Source organism: Brachyistius frenatus, unplaced genomic scaffold, assembly GCF_029030835.1.
Source record: "Brachyistius frenatus isolate BFR_SWC_R1_liver_20210118 unplaced genomic scaffold, ASM2903083v1 Contig_75, whole genome shotgun sequence".
Taxonomy (NCBI): domain Eukaryota; kingdom Metazoa; phylum Chordata; class Actinopteri; family Embiotocidae; genus Brachyistius; species Brachyistius frenatus.
In genome coordinates, this window is record NW_027210674.1 from 517,111 (window position 1) to 530,404 (window position 13,294).

The 13,294-nt window shown below is 45.4% G+C and overlaps 1 protein-coding gene across 3 annotated transcripts in view; it reads right to left on the minus strand.

The window, feature by feature from the left end:
* Nucleotides 1–1,106: 1,106 nt before the first annotated feature.
* Nucleotides 1,107–13,294, minus strand: part of lamb2l (laminin, beta 2-like) — a 59,156-nt gene continuing 46,968 nt past the window's right edge. For all 3 annotated transcript variants that reach the window (XM_069708355.1, XM_069708354.1, XM_069708356.1), the window contains exons 19-35: nt 12,513–12,705; nt 12,269–12,412; nt 10,427–10,658; nt 9,685–9,848; nt 9,316–9,540; nt 8,238–8,452; nt 8,047–8,143; nt 6,330–6,702; nt 6,071–6,255; nt 5,745–5,992; nt 4,727–4,942; nt 4,504–4,648; nt 4,189–4,396; nt 3,338–3,479; nt 3,080–3,256; nt 2,841–3,003; nt 1,107–2,054 (exon numbers count right to left, since the gene is read on the minus strand). In XM_069708355.1, coding sequence (XP_069564456.1) covers nt 1,918–2,054; nt 2,841–3,003; nt 3,080–3,256; nt 3,338–3,479; nt 4,189–4,396; nt 4,504–4,648; nt 4,727–4,942; nt 5,745–5,992; nt 6,071–6,255; nt 6,330–6,702; nt 8,047–8,143; nt 8,238–8,452; nt 9,316–9,540; nt 9,685–9,848; nt 10,427–10,658; nt 12,269–12,412; nt 12,513–12,705 — 3,264 coding nt within the window. In that variant the 3' untranslated portion in view covers nt 1,107–1,917. The remainder of the gene's footprint in view (nt 2,055–2,840; nt 3,004–3,079; nt 3,257–3,337; nt 3,480–4,188; nt 4,397–4,503; nt 4,649–4,726; nt 4,943–5,744; nt 5,993–6,070; nt 6,256–6,329; nt 6,703–8,046; nt 8,144–8,237; nt 8,453–9,315; nt 9,541–9,684; nt 9,849–10,426; nt 10,659–12,268; nt 12,413–12,512; nt 12,706–13,294) is intronic.

Below are 13,294 nucleotides of genomic sequence, written 5' to 3' on the forward strand. Positions count from 1 at the left end.
AATTCATTTGGAGCTCTGGACATTTTGACCACTGAGTTTTGAACATGTTTCTGGTTGGGAGGGAAACGTGTCTCTTCACCTGCTAAATGCTCCACTATGTTCACCAGCTAGTGGAGGATGTCAGCCTGTTGTGTGGTGCAGAGCAGGTGGTGTACTACAGCTATTTTAATGGAAAACAGCAGCCTGCTGCAACCGAGAACAAAAACAATGAGCTGAAAGATGCTAAAACGCTCCATGGAGCTGAGGAGAGCTGTGGAGTTGGTTGACAATTTCACAGAGTATATCCATCACCATAGCAACCCCTTTCATCTCCATTTAATCCAGTATCAATTCAAATTCTATTTATTGGAGCTGCTCCAAATCAATTGAGCTTTTTATGTATTTCCTTTTAGTTAATCACGATTTTCAGTGTAGGAGTTACTTGGTTTACGTTGAGATATTAGTACAACAGTAAAATATTTCACCACCGTTTTGCGTTAAATGCAACAAAAGTCCAACAGAAGCTGGGAATTGTATATACTGTGTATAAAAATGGATTTAGTCTGTGGGTCCAAAAAGACCAGCCTAAGTGGTAGGGCCTTAAACATGCAATTCCGCTGATAGCCACTAGGGGCTGGCTCCAAAAAACCTCTGGCTTCTGAGCTCTCATGAAATATAAAGTTATGATGTCATTCGCTTCTTCTGATCAGTGTTCTGGTGGTCCTCCTCAAAATAACTCTATAATTAATGAGATATTAGGCCTAAAAGAGCGACATGTTTTGAGGCGTGCCTGGTTTGATTGACAGGCCTGGGGTGTAGTAAGGTTTCTAGTATAAGTGGGCGGGTCATAGCATCCTCAGGTTCTTGGTCTGATCCACCCCTCGCTCCCCTCATATGTCCTGCGTTGCTCATTGCATCCTATTTCTTTTTTCTTTTAGTACGTACTGCAGATACCTTTTTAAAAGTATGCATGTAGTGTGTGTACAGTTGTGGAAATATATCATAAAAACACATCTTGAACTTTGACCCTTTAGGTCATATCCATTATGATCCATAGAGTGACTTTTGAAGCAAAAAGAAAAAGGATGACATTTGGAATGAGTACGCTTCCTTTTAATGACTCTTCTTCTTCCTTTTGTGGGCGGAGCATCAGCGCCACCAACTCTCTCAGCGGCTCAGTCGATGTGACGTCTCTTCTGATAAAGTTATTATGATGGTTCTGAATTCTAACTGATTTTCTGCAGTGAGAAGCTGAAAGGTGAGGCAGAGGTAAAGGGAGCAGAGACGGAGGCCGACAGAGCTGATAGAACGGTCTTAGTGTGCTTAAGGCGCCCCCTTGTGGCAATGATCTGAAACAACAGTCTCCATCCCAGCAATGTAAATATGGCACATACATATAGGCATATAACAGATATGATGCAATTAATTTACATAAACTGTATCAAATTAATTTGTCTCCATTTTCACACCTTAGAATGACTTATTAGAATATGTGTTTATTTATTTTCTATTGTAATAATAGAAAAAAATCATCTAAACATTTCCGCATTTTTCTTAATAGGAATGTCATGTTGTTTACAATGTGGTCAGCAGAAACACACAAAATCTTTTGGTAACTTTCTGATAACATACTCTGATCAATTTCTTCAGGTTATTATTTATGTAATGAAATAAATCAATTAGCATGGCCTTTACAATGAAACAAATACTCTCCACAGGTTAACCACCTGTTGTAATAGCTTACAGACATGAGCACCTCTCAGTGTTGATGTCTGGGAGTGGTACAGCCCACGGACAGGCATTGTGTAAAATTAAAATACCAGTGAAAGAAGGGAGGAACCTCCACAGCAGCGTTTTATTTTCATGTAGTTTTTCAGTCGCAGCATCAGTCGTAACTCTACTGCAGCATCGAACTGCGTCCAGAGAGGTGAGACATCATCACTCACAGCTACTGTACTTCTGCACCTGTTCCCGGATCTTGTCCCGCACCACCGTGGCGTTCTCCTTCAGCTCGTCCAGCTCCATGCGCTGTTTCTGCATGCGCTGCTCGTTGTTCTTGAACTTTTTCTCCAGTTCTGTGAACACACAGAGAGACAGAGAGTCAGATCAGCAGCAGAGTCCACAGCTGAAGCCGGTGAGGTTCATGTCTGACGTGTTTTACAGCTGCAACAGCATTTTTATTTTGATTAAACAATGTCAAATAAATATTTTAAAAGCATCCATATACCCGGCGCATGTAGGTAAAACCTGCAGGAAAACTCTTTTATTTCTTTCGTTTTAGTTTTTCACTTTTTCTAAGTCTTTGATTTTTGTCCTTTTCTGCTTTGCTTTATTTTCTTTGTCTTATGACTTCACCACGGTGTCTCCTTTGTTAGGCTTTTTGCTAAATCAATGCCTTGGTGTCCGTGTCCAGAGCTTGACACTTCTTTTTTTTTTTTTGTAAGTCCAAAGCCAAGTATGAACAAGTACCGTCAGTGTCCAGTTTGTTTATTTAGTTCGTTAGTGTCACTCTGAATATGTTTCAAGGACTCTGCACACACGGCCAGCTTCAGCGTCCTATAAAGGTTTTTAACCTGCTGAAAGTCTGGCTGAGGCTTCCTCACTTATTACTGTCTCAACATGTCCAACACTGCCCAGATGTTTGATCTGAAACATGAACTCACTGCCCAGATGTTTGATCTGAAACATGAACTCACTGCCCAGATGTTTGATCTGAAACATGAACTCACTGCCCAGATGTTTGATCTGAAACATGAACTCACTGCCCAGATGTTTGATCTGAAACATGAACTCACTGCCCAGATGTTTGATCTGAAACATGAACTCGCTGCCCAGATGTTCGATCTGAAACATGAACTCACTGTCCAGCTGTTTGATGCCGGTCTTGGCCTTGCTGAAGAGGTCCTCTGCATCCTTCTTGATTTCTTTGGCCTTCTGGTTGATGCTGTCCAGATCGGACTCCCCACCGAGCGACTCCACCTTCATCTGCAGCTCACGGTAGCGTTTCTCGGTGTCGTTGAGGCTCTGGGAGACACAGTATCGTCGGTTCAGATTTCCTGTATATATTTCTGAAGTACTTGGTGTGTGTGTGCGTGCTCACCCGCTCCAGGGAGGACGCCAGCGCTGTGGCGTTGTTAGCCAGCGCCGTGGCGTCCTTCGCCATCTGTCTGTTCTGCTCCGTCTTGTTCCTCAGAGCTTCCACCCCCTTGGACAGGTTGGTGAGACGCATCATGACGTTCATCTGCTTGTCCTCCAGCTGCACCAGCTTCTCCTCCACCTGGACGACAAGGAGACATGAATCAGGGGGAAGAGGGGGAGATGAGGAGGTGAAGCCTGCAGCTTGTTGTGCGTGCTGCACCTCAGCCGTGGCGTTCCTGGTGTTGTTCAGGTTGCTGTGCGCCTCCTTCAGCGCCGTCCTCGCCTTCTCTATGGCCTTCTCAGACACATCCAGCGCCTGCTTGGTGTTATTGGCGATATCTTTCGCTCCCTCTGCTCGGCTCCTGCACGGTGACGAGAGCAATCAGACAGAAAGAACAAGCTGTGGTCCTGCGTGATGATGAAGGTGTGTCGTAACATATTTAACACCAACACAAAGACACGACTTTGGTACCAACCAGAGTTGCACTTCAACCTTGTTGTGTTAGCAGAAACATTTGGCCAGCAGGGGGCAGCAGAGTTTGAATTGAAATACTTTGGGGAGGATTGGGATCACTTCAGCAGCAGCAGGTGTTTCAGTATTCAGCTTGTGCTCGTGTGTTTTACCAGAGAGCGGAGAGTTTGTCTGGAAGTTTATCGGCCCGATGCCAACATGGATTCACTCATTATTCAACCCTGATTCACAGAAGCTGAACCAGTCCTGATACTTAATAGTATCAGGACTGGCTGGATCACTGAACTGTTTACAGGTAGGTAGGTAGGTAGGTATATACTTTATTAATCCCAGAGGGGACATTTTTTCAGAGGGGTACCAGAGCAGTTTCACACAGACAAAAGTGTAAAACCACGGGGAAAAAAAAGGTATTCTGTTATTTTACAGCTGCACACAGCCGCTCTGTGATGCTCAGACGTTGTTCTGTGTGTGTTAGAGGTCTTTACAACCTCCACAGTTGTATTTTAAAGGTTGTGAGAAAGTCTCACATCATTCTGCCAGCATGCAAGATGATTTATGAGAAACATGGTCTTCCTTTGATAGAGTCAGCAGCTCCTTACTTGGCGTCTTTAGCTTTGTCCAGCAGCTCCTTGGCTGTGCTGATGTGCTGCGAGGTCTGATTGACGATCCCCTCGACGTTGGTGAGGTTGGACAGGCTGTCCTTTATCTGCATGACCATTTTGTCCATAGTGGTCCTGTTGAGAGGCAGCGTGATGGACAGGACCTGCAGCGCCACCTTCTCTATGCTCTCTGGATCGGCTCCCTCCTCTGGGCAGAGCAGGAGGACACGGACGGGACATACGGGGACAATTAAACACCAGCTGATAAACTTCACTTTATTCAGATTCAAATCTGAAACATCGCCACCCTCGTACCAGTGAGGAAGTCTTTGATATTCTTGATGAGGTCTTTGAGCTTCTTGTTGTTGTTTTCAAAGTGCTCCTTCTTCTTCTTGGCTTTCTCCAGTGCATTCATGGCCTGGTTCCTCACATCCTGTGTCAGAGAGGCTATGTCCTGCAGCTGCAAGAGGAATCAACAGTGGAGTCAGTAGAGAAGCTTCTCAGTGCAGATAATAAGTGATGTGAAAACGTTGATGACCTTGGTGGAGACGCCCTGCAGCTCCTCTTTGGCGGCCTTCAGACTCTCCGTGACGTTCCTGGCGTCGTTCAGAGCTGCTACAGACGCGCTCACCGTCCCGTTGCATCCCTCTCCTCCACACACATGGTTGCCCTGATCGTCACGGCAACCTGCACCGCCGCATCGGCTGTCCGAGCAGCTGCTGTTGATGCTGGCATTGCTATGACCACCGCATACCTGAAGCGGGCAACATTACATTAACATTCACAGGAATGAGATCTAAAAGTATAAACAACTTTTTTTTTTTAACCGATTTTTGGATTCAAGCTTCCAAAAATAAGATTCTGACTCAACTACTGAAAAACACTTTATAAAGCTAGAAAATATCAAACATTAAGTCTAAAAGTGACATTTCACACCAAACAGCGATGAGCTACGTTTTGGAATGACCTTCTGCATTAATGATGAACTGCGTTGTTCTGCCACTAGATGTCACTGCACAACTCAAACATGTCAAAATACATTAATCAGAGAAATAAGATTGTTGTTTTGTCAAAAACTATTTTCAAGGTGTTCATAAAGTAAAACTGGACAAGTGTGTATTGTAGTGTTTTACAGGATGTACTGCCAACAAGAGATGTACTACGGTGGCCCTGAGGGTCAAACCCAAAAACATTTCACATTGTCGTTTTTGCGTTTAGTAAAACATTTTTGCGTTTTGAGAAAAGTTTTTGTGTTTTGTAAAAAAAAATGTGTGTTTTTTTTTTTAATTGTTATTGTGTTCTGTGACTTGTTCTGGCGTTTGACCCTCCGGGCCACCGTAGCTTTTACTTAGTTTTTGAGGAAATCACGTCATTTCTGGTCAGAACTTTCACTACAATCATTCTTGAGGAAGCTGACAATATCTGTCATGAAGTATATTTTCCAAACAAAACATGTTCGTTGCCTTCAAATTTAACTTTATTTCCACTTTTTTAATTCTATTTCTGGGACTCTTGGATTCTTTGTTGTGTAACGAGGTGGATAAAAGCCTGCTCACCTTGTGGCTGAGGTGGTGCACCTTCTTATCGAGGTCGTGGGCCTTCTGCTGCAGCTCGCTCAGTGATTTGTTCTGAGCGGCCAGAGCGCGGAGGAACTTGTCTTTACTGGCGTCCAGCAGGTTCTCCGTGAGCGCTCGGGTTTCTTTGGACTGCTCCACCGGGCTGAGAGCACCGGACACCGAGGCGTTGCACCTCTCCTCCGCCTGCACCGACTCCTGGTAGAACTTCTTCACCTTCTCAAACTGATCTGTGAGGAAGAAGAGCAGGGAGGGTTTGAACGTCTGGAAACACTGACGGTGAGATGAGACGTTTGGAGGTTTTCTACCTGCGAACCCTGAGGTGAGGTAGTCGTCCAGCAGCTGCTGCTTGAGAGCCACGGTGTTGTTGACGTCCCTCAGCTCCTTCTCCAAGTCACTCAGCGTGCGTTTCAGCGCCTCTTCTTCTGCCGCCGTCGTGTTCAGCTCTCGGCCGATGCCCATCAGACGCCCGTCGGTGAGCGCGATCTCGGCCCTGAAACACATGCGGGGTTGTTTACAGCTGAGACGGCAGGAAGCAAACACGTAAACGCAGCGAGACGTCCTCACCTGAGGTCATCGACGCTCTGTCCGATCAGCTGGTGGATGCGCTCGCTGTCCTGCGTGCCGATCAGGTCCTGCACCCGCTTCAGCTTCCTCTCCAGCTCCTTGATGCGTTTGTCCTCAACTCCCGGTGTGACTCCGCCCTCCAGGATCTTCTGCAGGGTGTACTGGATGTGCTCCAGGTCCCTTTTGATCTGGCACACGGTGTCGTCCCACCGCTGGAAGCACGGGTGACAGCGGACGCATGTGGGGAAGACGCCGGTGAAGCCGCGAGCGCATTCGTCGCAGCGCGTCCCCGCCGCTCCCTCGCGGCACTCGCAGGCCCCCGTCAGCCGGTCGCACTGGGCCATCTCCGAGCCCAGAGGGTGGCAGCTACACTCTGAGACGAAGGAGGAGGCAGACGGAGAGAAATGAATTCATGATGATAACGGTCTGCAGGTAAAACATGTTTAAAGACTTCAGTCACGTCTGACAGAAGCAGTTAGAAAAAGGTTTTACTGCCTCACAAAACACTTTGAGAAAGGTTTGCTAACAAATAGTGCATCATAATATGATACAGTTTTATTACATTATTGAAGCAAAATTGGAAATATTAGAGATACAATAAGACAGAAATTAAACAAAATAATGTTATGGAGAGAAGGAGGAGCAGCAGAGATATATAAGCTTCAAAAATATGGTTTTGGGGGCGTGTCTGTTTGATTGACAGGCCTGTGGTGCAGTCAGGTTACAGCTATCGGTGGGCGGGACGTAGTATCGTCAGGTTTCCGATCAGATCGGTCAGATCCACCTCTGGCTCCTCCCCCAGCTCGTCCAAATATGGTCACTTCCTGCTCCAAACTGCTCCGAACTAACAAGATGGTGACGGACAGAATCTGAACTGGAGGATTCATAACGTTCACAAACCAACGATGACATCACTGATGGTTGATGACATCAATGATGGATGACGACATCACTACTGGTTGATGACATCACTGCTGGCTGCTGATTGTTTAGATGTTGACCATCTGGAGTAGGACTAGCTTGTCATTAATTCTGGGTTAATTGAACCTTTTTAAGTAAATACACGGAGGACCAATCAGCTGCTCACTGCAGCACAAAGTGTTTTCTGTGGAAGTGGAAGGAAACGTACAACTTTCTCAGAGTCTCAGTAAGAGGAGCATCAGTCTTCAGACTTTCAGCCTTCAGTTTATTTTTCTACCTTTTGAAGTGCTTCACTGATATTTATAAAAGGATGTTATTATCTAATGTCCCTGGAAGTGCCTTCTGTAAACTGTAATACAAATTTGAAACTAATCTTAAGGCTAAATTCATGAGTCAAACACAAAAGCCTTCTTAAAACTGGAGGCGGATGGTTTTCCTGGTAAAACTCCGTGACCACAGTAGATCCCGTCAAATACACAAACAACCTTTGTTTTTATGTCTCCTTTTTATATTTTCATAAAGAGGACAAACGTGCACCTTGCAAACACTTAAATAACACGCAAACAACAAGTCCAGCCTTCTTAATGGATCCACAGTCTGTGGCTGAAAGCATTAAATCTGCTTTATTACATGTGAGGACAGAACTGAGACACAATCGGCTCACAACAGGGAACAGATCTGTCTTATTAAACCGTGATGACTGCAGTGTTTTTCTACCTGGACGGAGTCGAAGCACACGTGTGTATAGAAACGATTTGAACAGATCCGCTTCCTGTCCTGTGTTGTGCTGAGTTACCTTCACACTGCAGCCGCGGGTCTCCCCAGTGGAACTGCTCACACTCGCTGCACTGCTTCCCTCCGAACCCGCGACGGCAGTGGCACTGGCCTGTGAACTGCAGAGGACAACGCAGAGTAAAGAAGCTGCAGCAGCAGCAGACGGATGAGGATCTTCAGAGACCTCCTCCTCCTCCTCCTCCTCTTCCTCACCATGTTGCAGTGGGTTCCCAGGGCGTGCTGCGGGTCGCAGCCACACGGCTCGCAGCCCTCCTCCCGGCCGTAGTTCCAGTGGTTGGCGGCACACTGGTCACAGTTGTGTCCGGTCACGTTCTCCTTGCAGAGACAGGCGCCCGTCTGCCGGTCACAGTGACACTGTCCGTCGCTGCAGGCGGAGGGGGCGGAGCCAGCCGTCACACAGGTGCAGCCTGAGGAGCAGAGACAGAGAGGTTCAACCAACTGTCTGTATGTTCTACAGCGTCCGTGCAGAACAAACACAGGTTATCATCACCTGCTCTCCTCAATGAATATGACTGTTGTATGATATCAGTCAACAGTTATTAACAGCTTAGATGTCATACTTTCCTCAATTCAATCGAGCCAAATTTCATCTAATTTTGAGATAATTTTATTCAAATTTACTGCATTAGAAGAATCGTACCAAATACAAATATTACACTGAAAACTCTGTAGAGTACGTGCAGGTTGTTGTTTTTTGTCCTGAATGAACACCCTGCTTATCTTTAGGGTGGCAGTTCGGGAAAGATAACAGTTCAGGTCAAAATGATCATTTGACAAACTGTCTCATCTTGTGGTTTAAAACAGGAAGTAAACAGCGGTCGTATCGAACGACCCACCCAACGAAGAAACACTCATAATACAGTCCTCTAAACTACGTCACTTCTCCAACATGTGGCTAACACGACGAAGGATGACGAGGCACCAGATCGTCCTGATTTAAACCACCACTAGAGGTCTCTGAACTTTAAAACTGTCTAATAAGCTGCTTTTTGCTGGAGGATCATCTCTGAATTTATTACTTTACATTACAAACTACTGGTGCCACAGTAAAACCTGAGCTGGGCTGGGTTTTTTTATTAAGTTTGTACACGCAACAGTATTTTTCTTTCTTATTTTTCTCCTTAAACTTAAAGTTGGTGTCACGTCACAGTTCATATCGAGAAATGTAACAACAGAAGCATCTTCACCTCCAACATCACTGAAAATGAACTGTAACAAGATATTGGAAATTATTTTAGAGGTTATTAAATATCTGGAAATCGTCACTCACGCCTGCAGTCCTGGGCCAAAGCGTTGCCGTAGTAACCGTGTTGGCAGCGGGCGCAGGTTGGCCCGTCGGTGTAGTACAGGCACCGGACGCAGCGGCCGGTCCGCGGGTCACACGACTCCGGATCCTGCGTGTCGATGTTGCCGTTGCACTCGCACGGGAGGCACTGGCTGCCGGGCTGCTCCGGGTTGCCGTAGTAACCGGGGGCACACTTATCACAGCGGGGACCTAAAGGGAGGGAAACGGGGGGAACGTGGTGCTTTAGAAGTGTTGAATCAGGCAGTTGTTGTAAGTTTGTACGTTATGAAGTGAATACATGAATCAGAGGAGGTCAGCTGACATGAAGAGCAGTGAGAGGTGATGGAGGCTCACCGGTGAAGCCCGGTCTGCAGCTACAGATGATCTGATTGGAGGTGTGGTCGGCCTGACAGGACAGCCCGTTAAAGTGGCCTGAGCCCGGGTTCCCGGGGCAGGGGCAGGGCCGGCAGTGCTCCCCCGAGCCCAGCACCGGGTTTCCGAAGAACCCGTCCACACAGCTGCAACAAACAAGGGAGGTTTTTACAATCAGTCTGATATTAGTTCACAGTTTTGTATCGCGATGTGATTTGTTTGTCCTTCTTCCTCTAGAAGTACATATATATCATGTTATCATGATCTGGTCACGTGTCCAGGGAAGTTTCAGGGAATTGGAATACTTTCTGAGCTTCACCAGCCTTTAACTTTGTTTTGGGAACTTCTTATCAGGTCAGTCTGGATCCATTTAAGTTCACGCACTTTAGGAATATAGACTAAGACTTTTAGGGTGTTGGGAAAATCGGGTTGGAGTGTGTGTGTGTGTGTGTGTGTGTGTGTGTGTGTGTGTGTGTGTGTGTGTGTGTGTGTGTGTGTGTGTGTGTGTGTGTGTGTGTGTGTGTGTGTGTCACCCTCCCGGTCTTTGTTTTTTTAATTGCCATCCAGTTTGGGGGCGACCTAATTCGATTTTTCTTAAATATATAGCGTATTTAAGTGACTTTCGTTTATGTTGATATCACGGTGAAGTAAATGGGCAGTCGTTTCGTTTATTTATTTTAGAAAATGATTGTGAGGTCTTTAAATAAGGTGAATTGTTCTTTACCGTTCACACAGGTGTCCCGCCGTATAGTCCCTGCAGTCCCGACACTCCCCCGTGTGGGGGTCACAGAGGTCGGCGTGGCCGTTGCACTGACAGGGGCTGCAGCTGGGGAAGCCCCACTGGCCCGGCTGGCAGTCCGAGCACTGACGCCCGCTGGCTCCGGGCTGGCACTGGCACTGGCCGGTGACCGGGTCACACTGGTGGCTCGCCGAGCCCTCGGAGTGGCAGTCGCAGGCTGGAGGACAGAGGACAGGAGGACTCAGGGTTTATTAACAGAGCCTGGTTCTGCTTCTGTTGGATGTTTTCTATCCTGTTAAAAGGGAGTTTTTCCTTCCAGCTGTTGCTCATGTGAGACTTGGTGAATTGTTGGTTTCTCTCTGTGACGTTGTGAAGATCCGTTGTCAGATCCGTTCTATGACTCTGTTGTGATTTAACGATGTGAGGAACCAGCACCTAATTATTCAAGTGGTCCTTTTCTCCTCGGAGAGGGATTGTGTTGAATTAACAATTATAGTAATGAATACATTAACACACATATTTACATTTAGGTTAGGTTAGGTAGTTACTTTATTAATCCCCGAGGGGAAATTCTTTCACTACAGCAGCATACAGGAAGCAATAGATAATAATAGAATAATAGAAAGCAATAACATAGCAGTAAAGTAGCAGTAACAATAAACTATTGTATATTTACAATATAAAGAGGAGAGTTTTTCCTTTTAGAAACACAGCAGGATCTCTAGCAATTAATAGAATGTAAAGGAAGTACATCTCAGTGGATTATAAAGTAAATGTAATCAGATGACCTACAGATAATTACTTCTTCTTATGCACCGTAAAATGATATTGTTATTTTCATTAAAGTGGACGTTCAGTTTTCCATTAGAAATCTGATTCAGATCATGATTTTTGATGCTCTGCGGGACAGAATATTAAGCTTCACAAATAACATTTATTATTGCTCCTAAAAACTTAAAGTTGCATTAAACAGGATGTGGTCAGTATACAGGAACATAAGACCACACGAGAGGTTAAATAAACTTGTTGTTTTGTATTCTTCTATTAACAGAAATAAATCCTCTGAAAAAACAACAAAACACAGAGAGGAATTGGCCTGTTTAATGGAGAACAGATGGTATATGTTTTTTACAATTAATCAGCTATTTTGGATATACACATGTGATTTAGATATTCACAAAGATTCTTCGGACTAAAAGTTCCTTTTGGTCACAAAATTTGAAGAAAAGTCTGAGAGGTTTTCTAAGAATTTCCCGTAAAGTTAGGAGTATTCTAGTAAACGATATCTGTCGATCTCATTAGAGACGCTCACTTCTCCCAGATATCTGGTGACTTTAAAAAGACTGGAGTCTGTTCCGACCTTCATCAGCAGCGATCACACAAACACAAACACTTTCACAGCCTCTGTTGACACGCAGTTCATTTGATCTCCACTGGAGGTCAATGTCTATTCTGCGCTGTTATCACCGAGCTCATTTTTGGGATAACCAATCACATCTTTTAAAAGGATGTGTTGCCTAGCAACGGAGTCGACCACACCTCCTCACTAAGATCAGGTTTTCTGAGACTCCTTGGTAAAAACTTTTCGGGTAAGTGAGGAGCTCTTTGTGAGGAAGTTGGCGAATACGTCTTTTTCTAGAGACAGGCTTCTCCAAAGAAATCAATAAATAGTCATATTTTTGTAACGAGAGATTTAAGTTTTAGATTTTGTATAAATTGGCAACAGTTTCTAAGATCACATTTCCACTTTGTCGTCTTGGGTTATGATGTTTTTTTATTCATTTAAAATGAATTCCCCAATGCAGTGAAGTGTAGAAACAGACTCACCGGTGCAGCCGCTCACTCCGAAGCCGTAGCTTCCTGGAGTGCACTGGTCGCAGCGCCGACCCATCACGTTGGGTTTACAGCGGCACAGACCTCCGACCTTCCCGCACGCCCCGCTGAGGGAGCCCTGAGGGTCGCACTGGCAGGCTGCACACGACGGGGAAGATCAACATCATTATCTCAGAGGACACTGAGGATTCGAACCCACAACCTGTGAATGTGTTTGTTTTGTGTGTTTTCTACTCACGCAAAGCGCCGTTGTGAATAATAGAGGAAATACTGCAGATGAGTTTGGAGCACATCTCGGCCAGCGCCGGCGTCGGAGTGATCATGAAGGAGTCCAGACACATGTAGTGGATCATCTCGTCCCGTCGCTGCTCGGCCTCCGGCTCGTTACCTTGGAAACCGGGAAGCTCAGTGTATCTGGGGATCAGTACCAGCTAAGGACACAAATAAATAAACAGGATGCAGCAATGAATGTAAATAGACAGGGATGTGAGTCATATTCATTATTAATAACTGTAACAGAGCTCATGGAAAGAAGTCAACACTTAGAATTAGATATTTGTTTAAGTTTATTCTGCTAAAATCTGTTTCAAGCTTAAAGAAATTACTTTAATGGCTCTAAAAGTGCTTTAAAAACTGTGCGGTTCGATACCCGGCTCCTCCCGTCCACATGCTGAAGTGTCGTTGAGCAAGACAGGCGAGCACTCTACATAATTTCAGAAGTGTCTGTCTGTTTGGTATCTCCACAACCGTTCGTCCCACCTGCTTGTAACTCAGTAGGTGTGTTGCCGGGGAAACGGGGTTGTGCCTTTTGTGCGATTTGGATACGCAACACTTTTTGATGTTAATCCATTTTCATTCAGGCGACTGCAGAACTGGCAACCCATTAGATGGAGACTCCGATATACTGCCGGGACCACAGAGCATCGAGGCAGACAAAGTCGAGGGTTTCCACGGCGACCTCTTCTCAATAAACTGGATTCTATTGAAAATATTTCACTACAAACAAAAGTCCTGCATTTA